The sequence below is a fragment of the Heloderma suspectum genome, chromosome 9 (genome assembly GCF_057233095.1).
Source record: "Heloderma suspectum isolate Gila_16-S chromosome 9, 16-S_ref, whole genome shotgun sequence".
Lineage (NCBI taxonomy): Eukaryota > Metazoa > Chordata > Lepidosauria > Squamata > Helodermatidae > Heloderma > Heloderma suspectum.
In genome coordinates this window covers 41,384,733-41,406,930 of record NC_139466.1, presented here as the reverse complement: position 1 = coordinate 41,406,930, position 22,198 = coordinate 41,384,733, and the positions used below count along the sequence as shown (strand labels likewise).

Below are 22,198 nucleotides of genomic sequence, written 5' to 3'. Positions count from 1 at the left end.
TCCTTGCCCTCCTTCATTGTTCATGGCAGTCTATGTGCTGCTTTGTAACTCCTTTCTGCATTATCTGTGTTGCCTTGTAACCAAAGCCAGATTCAATTCCTTGTTTGTAACTGTTTCCTCCTTGCTTTTTCAAATAGCTTTTCTCTAGGAATTGTGACAAGCTAATAGCAATATATAATTTGAACAACTCCAAGTAGCTTTCATGTTAACTGGGCACCAGTTCTCCTTTCTTTCAAATCATTAATGGTGCTCAAACATCTCTTCCATCTGCTTGAAATGTGAGACTGTCTATGCATGTGTACCTAAAAGGGAAAGATTTCTGCGTATGCTATCACTCTTCTCCCATTCTTTAGAGTTGAGGGATAAGAAGAAATTTATTTTGTACCCACTTGAGACTTATAAGTTGTCAGTAGAGAATATGCACCTTCTGAAGGATATATATATAAAAGGTACTTATAATGGTACTGCTCTCAAATACTTTAGATTGTCAACATCCTTAAGTATATCTTAACACTTTGGCTGCCTCTGATGGAGGTAGGGCGGGGTGTGGGAGAGAATATAGTAAACGGAATCTGGATTTTACTGCTTTCTTACATCTAGGCCTGCAATTTTTCTTCTACTGTACTTGAATATAATCAGAGGAGACACTGATTACTGAGTGGATTAAAAATATAAAATATAAAAAATAAAAAATAAATACATGATGTTGGGCTCCTATGGCAGTGAGCTGTATAGTTTACATTCAGAGTCTGATCAGAAGAGGTCCAGAAGGGTTTGGAGCCCAGTTCAGTAGTGAGAAGCCCAGGCCCTAACAGTTTGGCTATGCCTAGTTATTTGCATAATGGCAAGAGGAGGCGGGGGCTGGTTTGGGCCTAATCAGCCCGTGAAATGTCAGAAGAAATGTGAGTGTATCTCTGTCAGTTTTCTCAGATAAACTAGCGGAAGGGGAGTGAGTCTCTCCCGTCCAGCTGCTAGAGGTCGACTTTGAATATCAAGCCTATAGTTAAGACAACTAATAGCCTCTCCATGTGAAACTAGCAGAAGAGGCAGGGCGGTTTTCAGAGGAGTGACACAGGTTGATACATCAGCTCAAGAAGGCAGAATAGAAACGCCCTGTTTGGTGTACATCTCGTTTATGGGCTAGCTTCCCATGTCAATTGCATCATTAAGAGGAGTGTTGTTGCAGCCCCACCCTTGCTTTTAAGCTGATTTCCAGGCTGGGAGTCTTTGCTGGGAGCATTGTCTTTAATGTTCATCTTTTATCGTACGTAGTTTACTGCCTGTACCCCTTGATGTTTGTGGTTTCCCTCCTTCTGAGCTGTGAGAAACACTTCTCACTTGGATTTAGTCTATTCTACCTGAAGCCTGTTTGATCTGTGAATCATTAAGAACCCACCATAGAACATGTTGCTATACTTTTAATAGACCTTGAATTCTTGTTTGCTATGGATTATGTATCTTTGTCTTCAATAGCCCAGAGGGCCTGCTGGCTTGAACTGATCCTGACTCTTGGATATTTCTGTGCCTTGACCCATGTAGTGTGGAGATACCAAAGTGAAAGCTATGGTCATAGAAATCTCTGCAATATGTAGGTTTACTTTGGACTTACTCTTGAACCTAGGTTTTGATTCTTGGATTTGATAGGCCTTGAACTACGTAGCATGGATGTACCAACAAAGATTTCAAGGTTGGACTAAATCTCTGCATGCGTGCATTCACTTGGGTTTTTTTCTAGAACCCTTGTCTTTGATTGCCTGGGATGGTTTACACCAGGAATCATTTGAGCCCCTTACTCTGTATTTTGAGCAGTAGAGATTGCAATGGGAAAACCAAGTTGTATCGATCTCTGACACGGTTATAGTTATTAGCTTTTGACTGTTCTTTGAATTGCATATAGAGCCTATAGCTACAGTAATTGCCACCAGCTATAGGGTTTCTGGAGAGTTGCAACCATTAAGCGTTTGCCGTGAGAGCTTAGAAGTTCGTCTATGAAATCTGATTTGCTACCAGTAAAATACTCAATGTCTAGTGTTTTGTGTTAGTTTTTTCAGGATTTGTTTGTGCCAAAGGATGGACACAGGACACATAATAAATAATATTTGAATATAATCGTTTGAAATCCCTCTCAGTTGCGGCCTGGTGGTATTTTATCAAAACTGAGTGTTTTATTTTCCTTGAAATTGAGGAAAGAGAAATGAATTACTTAAATAATGTATATGAAGCACTTTTGCGTACCTAAAAAGCTGAATGCTAAATATTATTCTTAAGTATCCCACTTGCAAAGGACACACTATTTTTGTATGCTGCCTGCTTTTTTTAATTGACTGGAATCTGCAAGTGTATATTGTCCTGAAATGAAAGAGACTTCAGTGCAGGAGAGGCATGGCTGCTTAGATTTTTTGATAGCTGCAAGCATCTCATCACAGCCATGTTCAATGCTGCCTTGTTGAGAGCACACCACAGGCTCTTCTGCTTTCTACTTCACCCAGGTGTTCTCTCCCCCTTCTTTTTTGTTGATAGCTATTGTTAGTGTTGTGTGCTATCAGTCTGTCGTTAGAAGCCTGCTTCTGCTCGTGGTTTCTAGCTATGGTTTGGAGGTGGAGCAGACATCCCACTGCCCAAAGATGCACCTGAACAGCCTGCATTTTGATTTCTTCCTTGGGCCCAGTCCAGCAATAATGCTTGCTGGCCACTAGCATCAGTTGAGGGATCAAGGATGGGTCATGGGATCAAATGCTTATCTCATCTCATCTCACATTCTCTTCCTGTACCCACTTACTCTGATTTGATGTTTGACTTTATTCCTTGTTTAGTCAAACCTGGAACATTCCCAGGATTAATCTTAGATTCTAAAAGTTTGGTTTGGAACACTCTCAGCTTTCTGTGCAATATGGGAAAGGCAGGAGGAGGGTGTGTGATCTTGTTGACTGATTCCTAAATCCCATTGATTGGCCAGCTAATATAACATCTGCTCTGCTTCTTACAGTTCACAACTGCTATAGATGTCATTTACATTTTTGTGGTATGGGAACACATAGGGAGGGTCTGAAATGATAAACAATGCTATGATGTGTGGTATTAGCTTTGGAATATAAGGCTGTTGCTGGTTTTTATACTTGAATATAAAAATACTTGGCTATCTTTTGAGTTTACCTGACAATATAGAAACACTCATGAAATGACAGAAGAACGGTCGCAGCTGTGTTTGATTCGTTTGAGCTTTAAAACAAAGAATTAATAACACAGGACAGGACAGTCTTTCAATTTATGAGAGAAGCTATAGTTCTTCACTTGGCTGTTAAACCGCCTCATAATGCATGATTACCCAACTTCAGAGCCATTCTGTTAAAAAGAAGTGGTGACATTTTACACACAATTAAACCACCTAGAACAATTTTCTTGGTCTTAGGCTTGACATTACTGTGTACCCTTTGAAAGAATCTCAGTTTGTGCTGCATATTTTTCTTCCTTAAACAACTGTTGGAATCTGAAAGTAACTTGTATCTCTGGGTTGAAATTCTGCAGCCATCATTTTTGTGAAATGTATTTGGGTTATCTTCTGTAATGCAGTGTTTTGTTTCCACAGTTGAAAGAAATAGATGGCACAAAGATCATCAAAGCGATGCTCTCCTACGTGTGGCCCAAAGATAGACCTGACCTGCGTGCCAGAGTTGCCATATCACTAGGATTGTTAGCAGGTGCAAAGGTAAGAGCTGTTCCACTGTGTTGAAACAGGGGACAAGGCTTTTACAGTAAGTGCTAGAAATGGCTCCATTTCTGTATCTTGAAAGATGGCATTTCCTTGCATTCCATCATGATCTCAGTGACTGACTATGAGACACTGAGGGTTTGTCCTCATGTAACACTCTCAGAGGCGTGACCACGTTGAACAGGATTGCATGCTCTGTCCCTCCAGCAGCAACCCCCACCCCCATCTTTCTTGTACATAAATTCTGCCTTGCTTAGCCTTAACTGCATTTTAGCTTCAGTCAGTGTTGGTTCCAATGTAACGCTTAATTGCTTCCAGTGGGAGGGTCTTCACACTTCAGGTGGGGAGGCCTGGAGAAAGTGATTCATATGTGATTCAGTGGCTTTTTCAAAGTCACATAAACAGGTAGCCACATAGTGGCTGCTTCTTTGTGGCAAGCTATCCACCAAGAACTGTCTGCCACAGGAGAAGTCATCTTTTCCCTGTGAAATTGCATACTCCCATTTAGATGAGCATGCGGATAATATGCACAGTTAATATGTCACTTCTCTGCTTAGTGGCACACTATGGACAAAAGGCTTGCTACATGTGGGTGGCCTCCATGTTTTCCCATTTTAATCAGCCCTGGGAGAGAGTATTCTGGCAACGTTTTTGCATCCTCTTCCCTTGGAGTCTGTCAAAGCATCCTTTGCTGTAGAGCCTTCATTTACTCAGGCGTTCACTAACTGGGATTGAAATTAGATTTCAGAGGTGGGAAATACTTGCAATTTTAATCTTGGTGGTATTTGGTAGGTTCTATTTTGATGTCCCTCAGGCTTTATAATGATGAATTACCCTATAACTCTTTAGGATTGGATAGTACAGAAATATAAAGAAATAAAATAAGCCTAAAAGTGTTGATTCATGGTGATCGTCTTTTGAGGGAACAGCTTCATAATATATATTGGTGTTGTATTCAGTGGTTATCCTGAAAGACTTCTGCAAGAATTTAGAGTAATACATGAAGAGCAAACCTGTTTTTTTTGGTTTTCCCTCTGCTTTTCTACATACAGATTTATTTTTGACTAATGGGACACACAAATTGCCAACTACTAATTTGAATTTGAATCCAGTGGCTCAAACTAGTGCATACCGCAATTGTGATCCACAGTGCTGAAATGAATCTGCAGCTGTGTTAAATTCCATCCAAAAGAGAATATTTTACTGGGAAGAAAGTCTGTGTTGGTGAGAAATAACCTTCAGTGCTAAACCAGGTTGAACCAAACATTCTCTTATCTATGTTCAGCAGATTTGCCTTGTTAAGAAAGGGGGAGGAGGGTGCAAGGAGGAGGCATAGAGATGATAAAAAGAGAACACTTCTAAGAGAGGCCATTTATTTTATTTTAGCTGAACAGTGAGTGGAACAGGCAACATTTTGGTTCTCAGTGTGTTTGGCTTGATGATTGCTTGCCTTCAAGTGTAACTTCTTGCAGTTCCTAGTCAGATATTATAGTCAAGATCTAAAGAGCTGCTTTGGCTCATGCTAGGCGTTCCTGGTAGCTGAATGAGGTTTTTTTACATTGGTGTTATTTAATATTATTAAATTTTTATACCTTGTCTTCCCATTTAAAAACAATCTACTCAGTGTATTAAAAAAAAACCAACAATAACAAAATAACAAGTTAAGATAAGACTATAGCAGATAAAATAAACAAAAATTTATTCTCCAGCAGATCAGCAAAAGAACCAGCTCAGTAGGCCTAAGCCTACTGAAAAAGGATTTTTTTTCCTGCAAGATAGCAGCAGACCCATCAGAGGGAGTGTAAGATGAGCCTCCATACATAGGGAGTTCTGCAGCCTAGGCCACAGAGAAGGCTCTCTACATCATCTGCCAATGGAGCATAGAAAATAGCATTTTTGGTAGATAATAATGAACAGACAGGCTCATGGAAGACAGTTAGATATTCCAGTCTTGAGCAATTTAGCGATTTAAAAGGTAAAGTGTACCTGAAAAGAGACCAGAAGCCAGTACAATTATTGTAATAAAAGAGTTGCATGCTCCCAAGAACTGGCTTCGGACAACACTCGAGCTGCTGCATTCTGGACCAGCTAAGATTTCTGGACCTTGTTCAGAGGCAGCCCCATGCAGTAATATGTAGCTAAGGTATGTGTCACCATGGCCAGAACTGTCCTTTCTAGGACTGATGTAACTGGCACACCAGCATAAGCTCAGAAAAACCGCTGCTGGCCACGGCCACTACCTCAGCATGCAGGAGTGAAGCCTAGAATCTTCCAGCAGCTTCATGTAGATGGCAAACAGTACAGGTGACAAGATGGCTCTTTGAGGGACACCATAAGTCAATGATAAAGGTGTCCACTGATCTCCATTCTCCTTATGAGATCACTCCTTCAGGAAGGACTGGAGCCACGACAGCGCACCACTTCTAGATGCCATGCTAGGCAAACAACCTAGAAGAATACCATTTTCAGTGGCAGCAAAAGCCACTGCAAGCCAACGGAGCCAAGAGGGATGTTCTCCCCTGTCCAGTTTTAAGTGTAAGTCATCCACTAAGGTTGTGACTGTTTCATAACCAGGCATGAAACTGGATTGAGTGGGTTTAGATCTTGATGAGGAGAGAGAGAGAGAGTCTATTATTGTCTATCGTCTGTCAGTCTGTCTGTCCCCTCTTTCTCCTGTATCAACAACTGCTTTTAAAAGTGCTTTCAAAAGTGATTTAACAGGTTGCTTTGGGAAAGGTGAGCAATGCTTATATAGTTCTTTGGATTCTGTTCTGTGTCCAGCTATGTACAGAGAGCATATGATAATCCAGGCCAAATTCTGCTGGGCATATCAGCAAGCATCTGTCATGTGTTCTCTGCACTGCATTTCAGAATCTCTGTGCAAATACTTTCGAACCATCCTTTAACTTCTCTTTTTAAATGTGTCTCCTACTTAGTGTGAAAATTGGCTAGGCATCCCCTTCTCTCTGCTCAATCTTTTCCTGCCACCCTTTTGCCTCTCACATAGACTATAAACTCTCTCAGCAAAGAATGTGTCTGTATTCTCCATGGTGCTTATTGGTATTCAATCATATATGCCAGTATTCCCCAGCTTGGTGCCCTCCACATGTTTTGCACCAAGTCCCATCAGCCCCAGCCAGCATGGCCAATGGTCAGGAATGCTGGGAGTTGTAGTCCAAAATATCTGGAGGGCATCAAGTTGGGGCAGGCTAAGAAGAACCTCAAGTGTTGGTTCTTACATAGTCAAACAGCACCGTCCACAAACAAGAGAGGAGTTCCCAGCAGGCTTGGAGAAATATTGCAGAAGTTCAAAATATCTTTGCGGGGGTGGGGGGGATGGGACCTCAGTGTAGGAAACCACCCAAAAGTAACACAGTGAAGAATGAGCATGCTCAATGAGCATGGAATGATGACTACAGGAGGGTGCAGACTGAAAACCAGAGGGATGGGGAATGGAATGGAATGGAATGGAATGGAATATCCTGGAAGAGGGTAGGATGCCATCCAGCCATGAACAGGAGCACTCCACACTGCAACATTTTGTTGCAGGTCCCAGTTGTAAATGTTCTTAATTTTTGTAATAGCACCAAACACCTCACTTGAACAGTATGAACAAGGGGCAGCTCAAACACCACCTCCAGCTGAGGCTTGGCATCTCGAATTAAATTGGTTACTATTGCAGACTGATTAATGTTGAACCTGTATGGAAGGAAGCTACTCCTGTGAGAATCGAGGCAACTTTATTTCCTGTCATTGCATTCTAGTTGTCATTTTACTGTTATCATGTTCTTGGAAGTGCTAGTTTATAGTATAGCCATTTTTAGCATTTTTCCATTGCAGTAGCAGCAGAGAGCTTTCAGATGCAATGTGAACCGACTAGTTCTACTTTTCTCACCTGGTTTAAGGCTGTGCTTTTTGACATGGCTGGCAGGTGTGGGTGAAGATACATCTTTACCTGCCCATCACCCCACTGCATTACCTTTGCTGCCCCCTCTCTCCACCATTACAGAGTTTTCAGGGGGAAACCCTTGTCCATTTCACCTCTGCAATGAAGAGGCTTCCCCAAACTGCATTGGATGAGGGAGGAGGTCCTTGTCAGTTTCTTCTACTTTAATTGAAGTAGCGCTATGTATTCCAGTGCTTGTGTGTGCAGATAACATACCATTGTCTTCTTTTTTCAAACACCCTTCGTCATGGCAGCAACAGCAGGAATGGAGTAGGTGTGCTAGGACTGGAGATGGCTGTCTTCTCTTAGGACTGGGAGGAAGCAGAGCAGCTTTTCATCAGGGGGAATTTAGGGGTAGTCTGTTAAACTCTTTAAATTAAAATATTGCCATGCACTCAAGCACTGGTGTTCAGCGATTTTGAACAAAATAACTCCATTGGAGTAAATGCAGCAATGCACATGGTAGGGGAGAAGGGGTGGGCAGGTGAAGTTTCATTTCAGCAGTCGCTTTGTGCTTTACATAGGTACTGAGTAACGTGCAATTACCACAAACTAGGGGAAAGCATCCCTCCCCCATGGATGTGTTGTTGTGTGGAAGGTACAAAGAGGTAAATTTTTAAACAGCCTCCAGGTGCTTGGGACTGCAGCTCCCATCAGCCCCCTCCAGCATGGCCAGTGGCCAAGGCTTATTGGAGTTGCAGTCCCAGAACATCTGGAGGGCACAAGTTTGAGGGAAGGCTGATCTAAGCATTGTTTATAAACTTCCTTTCTCCCAAAACCATGGCCGTATTGCTGGCAATAGTAACAGCCCCACCTATGTTTTATTTAAGCTTGAAGCACTTGGAATTGCACAGAGATAACATTGGTGGTCTAAATTGGCTTAAGCTCTTCCCTTCTGCTGGGCTGTGGATCAAGCTGCATATATCCACAGTAGGCTGGATTGAATTCACATGTTTGATAGGAGCTGCTGTCACCTCCTGTCACGTTTGCAGTCTTTTCGCCTTTTGCTCATGGGCTGAGAATCCATTATTTATGACTCGGGCACATCTTCCGCAGTATCTGCGTTGCTGCCAACTGTTACTTTTCTACATTTGGGAGGGGAACTAGCTGAAAATGCAAAGCGTGCATGTTGAACGCCAGGGGAACTTTAAAATGGATAATATGCCTGCCTCGCGAGTGCTTCTTATCTACCTAATCAACAGGGGATATGTCAATGCAATATCTAAACTCATTTAGCTCGAGTCAGCCTTATGAACCCTTAGGGGATGGTCTTTTAATGAAAAATCTACTGGCTTTCTTTTCCTGCAGCCACTGCTAGGGCCACGTCCCAAGAAGCCAGAAAGCTCCACTCATCTTCCTACCTGCCACTACTCTAGCTGTCTCTAGCAGTAGGGATCTGACAGCATTTTGTGCTGCAGCTACTAGACCTCTGCTCATGGTGTTTTCATTTATGCAGTTATTACATTTGTATCCACCCCTCTTTCTGGGAGCTCAAAGCAGTTTCTCACATTACCAGGGTCGGTACAAAAGTAATGCTTTTGCTTTCTTAACTGTCGGTTCGTGTACTGTTGCCTCCCCCTTCCCTTATGTCAGTACTGTCCTTAATCGTACTGTTAACCAGCTTCAAAACCTGGTTAACAGTAAGACCTGATTTGTCTTGGCCATGGGCAGCCTGCACTGGTGGCGAGGGAGCACGTGGTCCTGCAGCCAGATCCCTTAACCATAAGTAAAAGCATTGAGAGTATTACATTTGCACTGGTCCAGCAAAATATGCCCAGTTTCCTTCACAGCTGAAGAGGAATTTGAGTCTTGTTTTCTTCCCTCCCAACCTTCCACTGCGCCACACTGCGCCACTCCTTTGTGCCTGACATTGTAACATTACTGCAGGCCAATTATATGTGCAGCTGCTTTTAACACAAATTTAGAGCTTTTGCAAATCCATAGTAAGTGGATAGTGAGTCTCAAAACACTGAGCTTTTAAAACCATAGTGAAGATGCTTATCTAACCCCAGTTATCTCCAGGCATTCTTAAGCTTCTCAGTTCTTTTTCTTCTAAACTGAAAAAATGGGTATCGAAAAACCCAAAAATTTAAACTCAGCAGGACCCTAATATGTGCGCAGGTGATATGCATCTAACCTAATAAAAATTGTTTTCCATTTGCCTCTTCCTCCCCCACCACACACACACACTTCCAGATGAATTAACAATGTGTTAAAACTTCCATTGGGTTTTAGGACCTGTGCTACAAAATATTGGCTTTAAAAACTTTGGATCCCTGCATGTGCACTTGCTGGATTTAGACCAACGTATCTGTGACCTATGAGAACTAAAACAGAAGAGAAGCCGCATTTGAGAAAACAAAAAGCGTGCATTTATGTGTATATATGTTGGAATTAGCAGGAAAGAGAAATACATAGAATTCAAGACTTGTATGTAATGAATTGCTCAAGTGCATCTGTTCTGGAGATGCAAGAACTTAATAGCCATTACCATGCAATGGAAAGGACTGTAGCTCAAGTGGCAGAGCACCTGCTCCACATACAAAAGGTCCCAAGTTCAGTCCCCAGCATCTCCAGGTGCGGTTAAGAAAGAATCCTGACTGAAGCCCTGGTGAGGCGCTACCAGTCAGTGTTGCCAGTACTTGGGTAGACTCCTATATAGGGCAGCTTCCTATGTTCCTTACTGCTCACCGAGGAGCGGGCATGGAGCAAGGTGTGTGAGCTGCTCTCCTTTTCTACCCAGGTAGTCTGGCTGTGAAAACACTGACGTGCCTGACACAAGCTTGCAATAGTGGGCACAGCAAGACTCCCTGCTTGTGTACTGTACTGTATTTTTCTGCCTTGCAGTGCTACAGGGCAGGGCAGCGGTTTATCTGCAATACCAACAAAGGGTGTGTTAAAGCTACACTTGCTTTTCCCTACCCTTTATTCTGGTCAGAGTAAAATTATCCAAATGTCGAGTTTTAGGTTCCTGTTATACCATTCTGTATCAGTGATTAACAAATCTAATTTATGGTATTGTGTGTGTGTGTGTGTGTACGTGCACATGCACCCATAACTTAGATAATACCACAGACTTCTGCCATTGTGTTAGGCTTGGAGTTTTAGCTTCAGTATTCTAATGCTTGAGCATTAGGATAGTACTCTATTCTAGAAACCCTATTTTTAATGTAAGCGTTGGCCATGGCCCAAAGAACCTCACTCTAGTTTTGCTTTCCCAAGGAGGCTTTGAGTCTGTATTTCTTGAACAGCAGCTCTCCAAGCTGCCTGGCAAACTGCTCTGGAAACAGAGGGGAGTTTCAAAAGCAATTTCTGTTATGGCATTTGGGGAGGGGGGGTGCTGTTCAAAGAAGAAATAGTGTAAAAGAAATCCTACTGGGCGCATGCAAGACTTTCTGGGTATGCCTAAAGTGGCTCTCTGGAGCCTAGCCATGAAGGACTTCTTTTAGTATCTAATACATCACTCACAGGGGGTAAAATGCAATGGAACCGTCACTTTTGTTTTGAACAGGGAGGGGTGGAGGATGATGGGAACACAAACTGGTTATGAATGATATTATGCTGCCTCATTCTGATTCATGTTTTTATCCTCTTGGAGTGAGAGACCAGTTTTAAATTTCATTTAAACACTTTTAAAGGTAGAGCTACATTGGAGGGAAAGGGAATTCTCTTCCAAAATCATAGTGGTGCCAATTAATGTAATTGCCGGTTGAGATGGATCCTTGAAGGGGGCTACAGCCTCTTAGCTTTAGAAATTTAGAAACCACAGCTATTCTAAGTGTAGCTTAAATCATACCATGTAGCCTGTTTTTGAAAAGTAAAATGGCTGCAGAGGGACTTATGGGAATCTGCAGCAAATCAGGGCAATCTGCATTACAATAAATTTCATTTCTACTGAATAGCATCTCCTAGGGAAACCTGTTTTATGCCCACTAAATGATGGTCATCACAATGCAACACAGATGGAGTGGTGTTATGCCTTATTAAAAATAAAAGGACGGCTGAAAATTGAGTTTCTAGGCAAGTAACACCAAAGGGAGTTGACCAACTTTTGTTTTTCTTTATCTGAAGGGCATTTTTGGAAATTACAATTCCAGAGCAGTATATTTCCTTAAAGCTTTAAGATCTACTTAACACACTTTCAATTCCTTGGAGCTCTATGTCTGGAGTTATTTTCCAGCCACAACAACCTGTTTGTTTTTTCACTGACAGTGATTTTCAATCTTAAAATCTCAAGTGTATGAAATCTTCAGGAACTTTGCATAATATTCTGATATAGGTTAGTGCCTAAGGGCAGGACTGGATGTTCAGCAGTATATAGCGGTGTGAGGCACAATACAGTTTTCATAGGAGAACCAGCGGAGGGGCTTCATGAGATCTGCAAATGAAGCCCTGCTTGAGGTTCCATACTTTCCTGAAGATAAATTAATATTTACTAGGATGAGGGCCTTTTCATTTGTGGCTCCAGAACTTTTGAAGGCTGGGAAATGAATGGGGTGAGTGCAGCTCTTGATGGCTTTTGATATTATCAACCATGAAAAGAGACCAACATTACCAGACTTCCCTCTCCTCCCCACTCATGTTTGCCTGCAGTACCAGGACTATGGCAAGCTTTGGCTGATAGTTGATTTTGGCTGACACAGCAGCACCACAAGTAACTGTAGTGTTATGGGATAAGGTCTTTGCTCCTATTGAAAGACAGTTTCACAGAATATTTGCAGATAAAATTGTTCAGGTAGTTCAACTCAGACTCCTTGCAGGGCACACCATCTACAGTGGAAGCCTGCAAATCTTCCTCTTCCTCCTCCTGCGATCCAGTTTTCTTGGATACATTTCAGTTGTTTATACCTCAGGATGTGGCAAGGTTGCTTGGTGCTGTTCACCCCACTGCATCTCCTGGCCAATGCCCACCTGTTCAGAAAGGCTATTGCCTTCTGTTCTATAAATATTTCCAGCTGAAATGCTCTGAACAGCCTCCAATGACTCTTTATAACTTAGTGACACTATAAATATATGCTGTGTGGAGTTTTTCTACTTTGTGTCTCCCAGTCTTGTCATCGCTTTAATGAGTCTCCAAAAAGAGGTGAAGCACATCCTCAATGAACTGTTTAGTTGAGATAAAAACTGATTTTTATGGAGAGCCAGTGGGAAGCTTGCACTTCTGCTCTGGGAGAGCAGGCCTCTCACTGCAGTGCCCATTATCCCTGAAATCTGTAGTGTCGTCCCGCTAAGTAGTTAATAGCAAAATATCATAATTGCAGCTAATTCAGGGGAAATATTTATACTTTATAAATAAACATTTTAGCACATCTTGCATAATTGCTGTGTTTTGTGCTTTTTAGGCCATGAATATAGTGGTTCCCTTCATGTTTAAATATGCAGTAGACAACCTCAACCAGATGTCTGGAAATGTTCTGAACCTGAATGATGCACCAAATACAGTTGCAACCATGGCAACAGCTGTTCTGATTGGATGTAAGTGTGATTCTTTAATCTGTTGACAGGTGCTGACTTTCTTCGGGAAGGTTTTGGAACATTAATGCACATGACCTTTCACTGCTAACACTGCTAAGCATCTGGGATGGATATTATTCTGTGGAGTTTTCCCTACTTTGTTGACATCTAGTTACTAGCATTTTGTGAATTTTTTTTAGTTCTATTATACTAAATAAAGAACTGGTGAGTTCTGGACTAAAATAATTATAGCAATAATCTGCTGTAATAACAGTTCATTCTCTGGGCTTGTTAAAAGGTCTGCAAATGAAGTCTGAGCTTTAAAATGACTTAATTGGTAATATATTTGAAGTCTCAACCTAATAAGTGATATTGAGAAATATGCGAAATTAAATGTTGCATCTGTTAAGGTCTTACCAACGAGCAATAAAATAAGTGGGTTGGATCCAAATTTAGTCATATTTGGAGTAGACCCATTGAAATCAATGAGACTTGAGTTAGTCCTGACTTAAGTCCCATTAAGAAATAAGAAGAGCCCTGCTGGATTAGAGCAAAAGTCCACCTGATCCAACATTCTATTCACACAGTGGCCAACCAACTGCACACAGGAAACCCACAGGGAAAATTTGAGTGCAACAGCACCCTCCTGCCCATATTCCCCAGCAACTGGTGTATATAGGCATGCTGCGTCTGATATTGGAGATAGCATATAGCCATCAGGACTTTATGATAGGCTATAATATTGATAGCCTTCTCCTCCAGGAATTCGTCTTTCAAAGCCATCCAAATTGGTGGCCATCACTACGCCTTGGGGTAGCAAATTCCATCGTTCAACACTGCACTGTGTGAAGAAGTCCTTCCTTTGATCTGTCCCGAATCTCCCACCAATCAGCTTCATGGGATGACCCCACTGGGTTCTAGTGTTAGGAGAAAGAGAGAAAATGGGTCTATTCTAAGTATGACTAAATCTGGATGTATCCCAGTGTGTGTGTTCTTTTTAAAAATAATATCTTACTGTTTCTTTCACCAGATGGCATCTCACGAGCTGGGTCTGCTTTATTTAATGAAGCTAGAAATGCTGTATTCGGAAAAGTAGCCCAAAGCTCCATCAGAAGGATAGCAAGGAATGTCTTCCTCCACCTGCATAACCTGGACTTGAGTTTCCATCTAAGCAGGCAGACTGGAGCATTATCAAAAGCCATTGACAGAGGAACAAGAGGCATCAGCTTTGTGCTCAGTGCTCTAGTGTTCAATTTGGGGCCCACTTTGTTTGAAGTGGCGCTTGTTAGTGGAATTTTGGTATGTGTTGCTTAGCAAAATTACAGCACTTATAATTTTATTTATAGCAGCGACTTAGTAGACTGTTTAAATGTGACACTGACAAGACAGATAGGCAAGTTTGTGTACTGTAAACAAGATCTTGGAATTCATGATTGATTCCAGTGCCAGTTCCAAATCTACACTGTGTAAAACAAACCTGTAGTTTTGGGTCTGACATCTGCTTCCAGATGTATCTGTCAGTATTTAAAGATGATGTTTTCTCCAACTTAACTACACATGCACCCAGTTCATGTGCTGCAAAATTCTTCATGTCAACTGTACCCTCCACTTGTTAGCAGTGATTCACGTGAGTGGGAGAGAGAGAAAGAGAGAATAGTCTTTGCAGATCATTGCCAGGTAATGGCAGCTGTCAGTGTGGTTACACTGGGTCAGATCTTACTTAATCCATCCCATGCCCTCCACCTAGTCTACATAGAGGATAGAGGATGTTATAGCACCTGAACCAGGCCAACATTTCTTATGCTTGACGTATGCATGCAGAATAATTCACCTTTAAATTAGCTGCACTTTATCTCAAATAGTTCCTTAGGTTCTCAAAATAGTAACATAACAGTGGATGCATTTCATCCCAAAGTGAAGCACTTGTTCAGTCTTCCGTTGATTTCAGAGTTAATCACATCCTTTATCTCTGCCATTGAAATCAATGGGTCTTATAAGTATTTCACTTTGGTTGGATTATGCCATAATAAATGGGCTGAGCAATAGTCTACCAAATTAGAGTTGGAGCCTCTGGTGGGTGTCTCTCACAACTGCTTTATCACATGTAAAATGCAAGAAAACTGAAGAGTGGTAAAGGGAACCACAAGAATCAGCCCAGAATTTGCTTCATTGACTTCCTTACATCATGATCCTAATGACACCTGAGATCCGATTCATACATTACCTTTGTGGCTGCAAAACCATCCCCTATCCACAGTGGCTAGCCCCGATGCTTCATGGATAACTTATGGGTGTGGATAGCCCTAGTCACATCAGTGCGAAGCCTTCATTGGGACAGCCTGTACTGGTATGGAAAGTACCTCCTTTTATACTTTAAGATTACAGCGTGGTGGGGAGCCCCAACAACTACGGTTGTAAAATGTAACCATATGAATAGGGCCCAAGTATAGTTGAAATCATTAGAAGTTATTTTGAGGCTGTTGTGGCAGTTCCTCGATCTCCTCCATCACTGGAGTTCCATGTTCCCATGAAGCTTGCCCACCTGAAGCGGCTTTTCCATTCATTTCAGTAGAGGGCCTATCTGTGTATGTCTCCTGGCACGTACAGACCTTTTTTTCTCCATTGATACAAATAGGGCAGCTCACGTATGCTAGTTGTGTGTATATTGAAGAACATGCAAGGCTATGGAAAGCCCCAAGTGTGTGTGGTATCAAAGAGCTGGATTGTCTTTATCACTGACCTCTCAGCCATCCCTCTGCACTTCTGCTTGACTTGAAGATTATCATTCCCCTTGTCTTTCATAGTACATTACATCTAGATCAGTGGTTCTCAACCTTCCTAATGCCGCGACCCTATAGTTTTGTCTATATTGATACCATGGTAGATCTAAATGGTAGATCTTGGAAAACTGTTACTGATACTGTTTCCTTTTTCCCTCTTTCAGTATTATAAATGTGGTGCACACTTCGCACTAGTAACCTTGGGGACGTTAGGAACATACACAATGTTCACAATAGGAGTTACACAATGGAGGTAAGGCATTTCCCCAAAGTAATTAGAATTAACTATTTTGTGGAGCTGCAATGGGAACAACTCTATATGCATACTTTTTGTCTTGCAGAACTAAATTTAGGATAGAAATGAACAAAGCAGATAATGATGCAGGTAATGCTGCAATTGACTCGCTGCTGAATTATGAAACTGTGAAGGTGAGCCATTAACATTTTTAACTTTTCATATTCTCATTAACTTATAGACTTTATCCATTAATGCCTTTTTTCTTTACTCAAAAGGAACTTGTATTTGCTCCCTTCTCTTCATAATAGTGACTTGCTGAATTAACCCCTGCTTAAGTATTTCTTCAGAATTTTTACATATTTTGGCTTCAAGTATGCCCCCCATTTATATATCCTCTTCAAACAAAATGGTATCTCATAGGGGAAATATGATTGAAGAGCCTAAATCTATCAATTATGGGTCTTTGTTTACTGTTTCTAACTTATATAAAGGAGATCGTGTAAACTAGGACCTCTTCATTTGCTTTTAAAGTGACACCTGAGCCATCTTGAATTATCATTCTGCTGACCATATTTGGCTGTACTTTCTTAGTTACTGTTTAAACTCCAAAATGGATACCACAGCTTAGAGGTGACAGGGCTCATACCAACAAACAAGTAAGAAATCTCACTCTCCCCATTGCCACTGGTTGCTCCAAAGCTGGTGTGATTTCTGCTAGCCAGCCCTCAAAATCTGTGGGCTTGTTAGGTCTTGCTGCTGCATAGAGAAATTAGGAGCAGCAGTATTCATGCAAAAGTGCCTATCTACAAGCTCAGAAAACTGTACTATGTTGTTCATACTCAAAGGTGGTTCAGCAAAAACATTGTGCATATTGTACTTCTCCCCCAATATGCCTTGATGAGTGTTTAGGTGCATCACATAATGGTGTGATGTGAAACCTACCATTTAAAGCAACCCATGGACCTCCCTGCTATTTTTCAGTGCAAATTAATCCTCTTAAACTTCACACAATGTTGCGTGTCCCTGTTCCTCAGAGCGCTAGGTATGCCAGATCAGGCCATATTCTCTGTCAGCCTCACCAAGGCCTCTGCCCTTTCTCTCCGCATCCCTCACCCCACAAATTGCTCATGCCCTTGCACTTTTCTTGCTGGTTCTTGTGGCCATTGGGTTTCTTAATAATACCCCACCTGTGCAGGGCTGCATTTTTTTATATACCACATAGTAATGTGATTTTAATAGTACTGATATTCAGTTTTGATTTTCATTGTTTTATATTATTATCTGCAAGTCACTCCAAAAGCCTGTTGTTAGGCTGGTCATGCAAGGTGTATGTGATGCAGGGCTTCCCACTCAGCCAGGAGGCTTACTAGGTAATACTGGGCAGTCATGCTCTCCTAGCCTGATCTACTTCTCAGGCTTGTTGTAGTGGACTGAGGTCAGTGTATAAGGCCCTGAGCTTCTTGGAACAGGAAGAATGGGATAACAATGTGATAAGTGTTGGAACAGAGCAAAGTATCATGGGGAGGGAATGGCAGCTGTAACTGAGTAGCTGTTGGCCGCCAGGAATGGGAAGCAGACATGAAATACGATGTGTCTGGGGTTGGCAGGTCAGATACTGTTGCTAATTTGTTGGTCCAACAGTATACTTACAGTGTTGCTTCATAAGAGTGCACAGCTAATTATGTACTAAATCATCATTTGCCCAATGTATTCCTAAGGATGTGACTCCTTACAATGTTTTTTTTCTATTTGCTAGTATTTCAATAATGAAAAGTATGAAGCCCAACAGTATGATGGCTATTTGAAGAAGTATGAAAATGCCTCACTCAAGACTACCACTACCTTAGCTCTGCTTAACTTTGGACAAAGTTCTATATTCAGTATCGGGCTAACAGCTGTCATGGTACTGGCTAGCCAGGGAATTCTTGCAGGTAGCCTTGTATGTGAATAAACTTGGTTTTGGTTTTGGTTTTACCTTGCATGCATACTTAAATAAATGGAAGTCCTTAAAGGCAGTGAGTGGACTAAATTAATGACTGGCTTTTTTAATTTCACTTTTCTTGCAAACAATGTCTGCCTGTCCCTTTAGAGATAGTTCTCTCTTCATGGATATTTATTTTCAAGGACTATGTTTGGTTCTTGGAACAGTTTTATCAGTAACACATTGCAGAGATTCTCAAAGGTGTGGAGCAGAGTCTGCCAGTTGGCCATGGAACTTTGTGGGTGGGACACCCAGATGGCTATTAACATGAGGTAAAAAGAAAGGTGTAGAATAAAATGTTTTTTAAGAACAGTCTGCTTCTTGGTCATGGGTGGAAATTGCCTGTAATGCCTTAAGAAAGACAAAATTATGTTGCAGCCATATAGAAATTGACCTCATGAGCAATGGCAGTATCCAAATATCCCCCCCCCCAAATTCATGACACACTTGCATAACTCCCCCTCCCTACCACCTGCTTATTATCCCACTTCCTCTCTTCAAATTCTATAACCTAAAGTGTAGAAGTCATCTGACTTTAGTTTTAAGATGTGAATGGATGTTGAATGCAGAGTTGAACTGAGTTAATCAAGGCTTGTTTTGAAGTTGCTGCAGCTTATATTGAGGAATATAGCTAAATAGCTAAAAAGTTTCCTGGACATCTTGGTAAGTAGGCATACTCAAACACTATGTTTTCTCTGTCATTAAGGTAACCTAACAGTTGGTGATCTGGTAATGGTGAATGGACTGTTGTTCCAACTTTCTTTACCCCTTAACTTCCTGGGAACAGTGTACAGAGAGACAAGACAAGCGCTCATAGACATGAATATCTTGTTTACGTTGCTTAACGTAGACACAAAAATTAAAGTGAGTATTGCCCATAAAATGTTTCTTAAAGCCTTACAGAATATATTAGAATGAATGGGGTCACCTTCTGATGGGAATCTTGCTTTGTCTGAGAACTAATTTTCATTCCAAAAAGGAATGCTATACGTGAGGAACTTCAGGTTGTTCTTTTGTAAGAGTGGTTAGCGCAGAAGCTTTATTTAATCTTGCGTTTCTGAAAGCTTTTTAAAAAAATGGCAAAGCGGTATTTGCAGTCTTTGCACTTTGTGCGTGCACCATGCATTGAAGTCGTATTTCATCGTTTTAATTAATGATGCAGAATTTATCGTGCAAAACGCTGCCTAGAAGCTGGACTGTAACAACAGAAATTCTTGAGCTTTAGGGGGAGACGAGGGTTGAAAGACTTACCTGTGTGATTGAAACGGATCATTTTCGAACTTCTTCAGGCTACAGCATTTGCCCATACCTCATTTTGAATTAGATCAATTGTTTAGCTTGTTAAGCTCTTTGAAATACCTTCTGGGCAATGTGTAAAGCAGCACTCTTCTTTTAATAGGATAAAGAGCTGGCTCCGCCCCTGCAGATCACACCACAGACTTCTACCATCGCCTTTGATAACGTGCATTTTGAATACCTCGAGGGGCAGAAAGTCCTCAGTGGCGTGTCTTTTGAAGTCCCTGCAGGAAGAAAAGTGGCCATTGTAGGAGGCAGTGGGTCAGGGTGGGTAAGCGGATGTGCAAAATTCTGCATCATTGATTGATTTCATTTTTTAAATGGCAATAAAAACGTGTTTTTTCTTAAATGCCAGGGAAGTAATCCAAGTTCTAACTTCATGTCTCTCTCTTTTCTTTTCTTTGTTAGGAAAAGCACAATAGTAAGATTATTATTTCGCTTCTATGAACCTCAGAAAGGGGAGATTTATGTTTCTGGCCAGAACATACAAAGTGTCAGTTTGGAAAGCCTGAGGAAGGCGATTGGAGTCGTACCTCAGGTATTGTGCTTCTCCTATTTTGAAAACCATAATGCTGCTGCTGCAGCCACAGATGCCCCAGTGATGATTTGAAAACTGAGGCAACAGAGCAGCTGGGATGACGACTGAAACACAGAAGGACAGAAGAATCCAAACCAGTTTGACACTGAAAATGGACACGAGCTCGTGCTTAGAGCTTTCTCCATTTATTTATTTTTTAGATTCATATTCCACCTTTCAAGTGCGTTATCAGCACAGAATAAAATATTAATAACTATAAAATACCCCGAAACATTAAAATAAGCTAAACCAGCAACTCTATAATAGCAGCATACAGATAAAACAGATCAACAAAAGCTAAAAAGCCTGAAAAAATGAAGAGGTCTTCACCTGGTGCTAGAAAGACATCAGGGTGAGCTATAGGCAAGCCTGTCTGGGGAGAGCATTCCAGAGCAGGCGGCTGCCACTGAAGAGGCCCGCTCTCCGGTAGCCTCAGGTGACAGGGGAACCCAAAGGTGAGGCTCTGATGGGGATCTCAAAGCATGAACAGACACACATGCAGACCAGCGATTCTTCATTACTTCAGTTTATATCCCACCTTTTCACACAGTGGTACCCAAGGCAGCTAAGAACAAGTAAAATACAATACAAAATAAATCAATTCTATAAAATACAGAGTATTATATAAAACAAGCACAGGTACAAATCAGCTCAATAAAACAAACCAGTTAAACAGAAGCAGTAGGTAAAACATATCAGCTCATAGGCCAAAGGCCTGTCCAAATAAAAAGGTGTTTATGTGTTGATGGAAGTCCACCGGGGGGGGGGGGGGGCTAAACTCCCTAGGAAGCAAGATGCAGCACCTGGGTGCAGCCACTGAAAAGGTCCTCACCAAACGCATCTCAGATGCTGTGGGAGAGAGCAAGGTGTCTCCCAAAGAGCTTAAAACCCATGCAGGTTCATATGGGAGAAGGCAGTCCTTCCGGTAACCTGTTTTTAAACCATTTAGGGCTTTATAAGTCATAACCAGCACTTCAAAAGAGTCTGGAAGCAGACTGGTAGCCAGTGAAGTTGTACCCTGGTCAGCAGCCTGCCTGCAACGTTCTGAACCACCTGACTTTTCTGAATACACTTCAACATAGAGCTCATTAAAGTAGTCCAAGCACGACGCAATGAAGACATGTGTCACTGTGATGATGGCAGTGAAAAGAACCTACCCTGCCACCACTGCATCCACTCTTTTCCGTCCAGTGGAACTTTTCTGAGTGGCGAAGGGCTTACTGCATCTTGGCCCCTGAGTCCAGTTAAGAGAGCCCTCAGTAGCCTGCTGTTGACAGACTTTGAAATCATTTTGAGGGTAGTCATCTTTTGCATCTGTCTTAATGTAGATGCCACACTGAGAGCAGTACAATTGCTGGATTCTTCTTGTCACTGTTGCTTAGATGAATTTCAGTTTGTGCAGCTCAAGGATGCTGACGGGGTGCTTGGAGAGAAGTGCAGCCTCCCGTGTCCATGTTCAGCCTTCGCCCATCCAGGCTGATACCATCTATTAATTAATTAAATTTCCAATCCACCCAGAATTAGTGTTCTCTGGGCAGATTACAAACAGTTAAAAAACTAAAATGCCATAGAACAGTTAGATATATAAAATACAATACAAATATTTAAAATAATAAAATGTCATATAATGCAAAACAATAAACAGCACAGGAATTGATAGAACAGCCATAAAAATCTAGAACTAGGTCTCTAAAATGCCCGGGAGAAAAGAAAGGACTTTGCCTGGCACCAAAAAGATAACATGGGCACCAGGCGAACCTTTTGGGGGAATTTATTCTGTAAGTGGGGTACCATCTAACTTGAAAAGAGTGATTGGCTGGGCCCAGAAAATGAGGCATGCCTCTCTGAGAGGGAACAGTCCTAGGTTGCCTATGCTGTGAGTTAAACCAAGGGAGAGAGATCCTGTTGATCCTCCTGGGCCTCTAAGCAGCTGTTAATACCCCTGACCACTGTATCCTGGATGGCATTGGGAACTGGAAGCACAAAATTGTGGTGCTTTAGTTCCTTTGCAGGAGAAAGATTCCAGAAATTAGTGCTGGGAAACCTCTGATCCAGCAAGTGGCATTTATACTGCAGGGTTCCAGTGTTCCATACTGTGTTATCATCTCCCTAACTGCTATGGGAGGTCATCCAGGGATTTGGAGTGTGGTGTCATCAGTATGCTGATGATACGCAGCTCTTTTGTTTTCTTTTCATTGGTTCCAGGTGAGGCTGTGG

The 22,198-nt window shown here is 41.7% G+C and overlaps 1 protein-coding gene across 4 annotated transcripts in view; it reads left to right on the top strand.

Annotated features, from left to right (window-relative positions):
• Window positions 1-22,198, top strand: part of ABCB7 (ATP binding cassette subfamily B member 7) — a 79,104-nt gene that overhangs the window by 34,234 nt on the left and 22,672 nt on the right. For 2 of the 4 annotated variants that reach the window (XM_084814198.1, XM_084814199.1), the window contains 9 exons: window positions 3,587-3,706; window positions 12,998-13,130; window positions 14,140-14,408; window positions 16,054-16,142; window positions 16,231-16,318; window positions 17,884-18,058; window positions 18,815-18,972; window positions 19,508-19,671; window positions 19,813-19,942. In XM_084814198.1, the coding sequence (XP_084670324.1) occupies window positions 3,587-3,706; window positions 12,998-13,130; window positions 14,140-14,408; window positions 16,054-16,142; window positions 16,231-16,318; window positions 17,884-18,058; window positions 18,815-18,972; window positions 19,508-19,671; window positions 19,813-19,942 (1,326 nt within the window). Of the gene's footprint in view, window positions 1-3,586; window positions 3,707-4,761; window positions 4,963-12,997; window positions 13,131-14,139; window positions 14,409-16,053; window positions 16,143-16,230; window positions 16,319-17,883; window positions 18,059-18,814; window positions 18,973-19,507; window positions 19,672-19,812; window positions 19,943-22,198 lie in introns of those variants that run through there. The other 2 variants (XM_084814200.1, XM_084814201.1) reach the window with 2 other exon arrangements.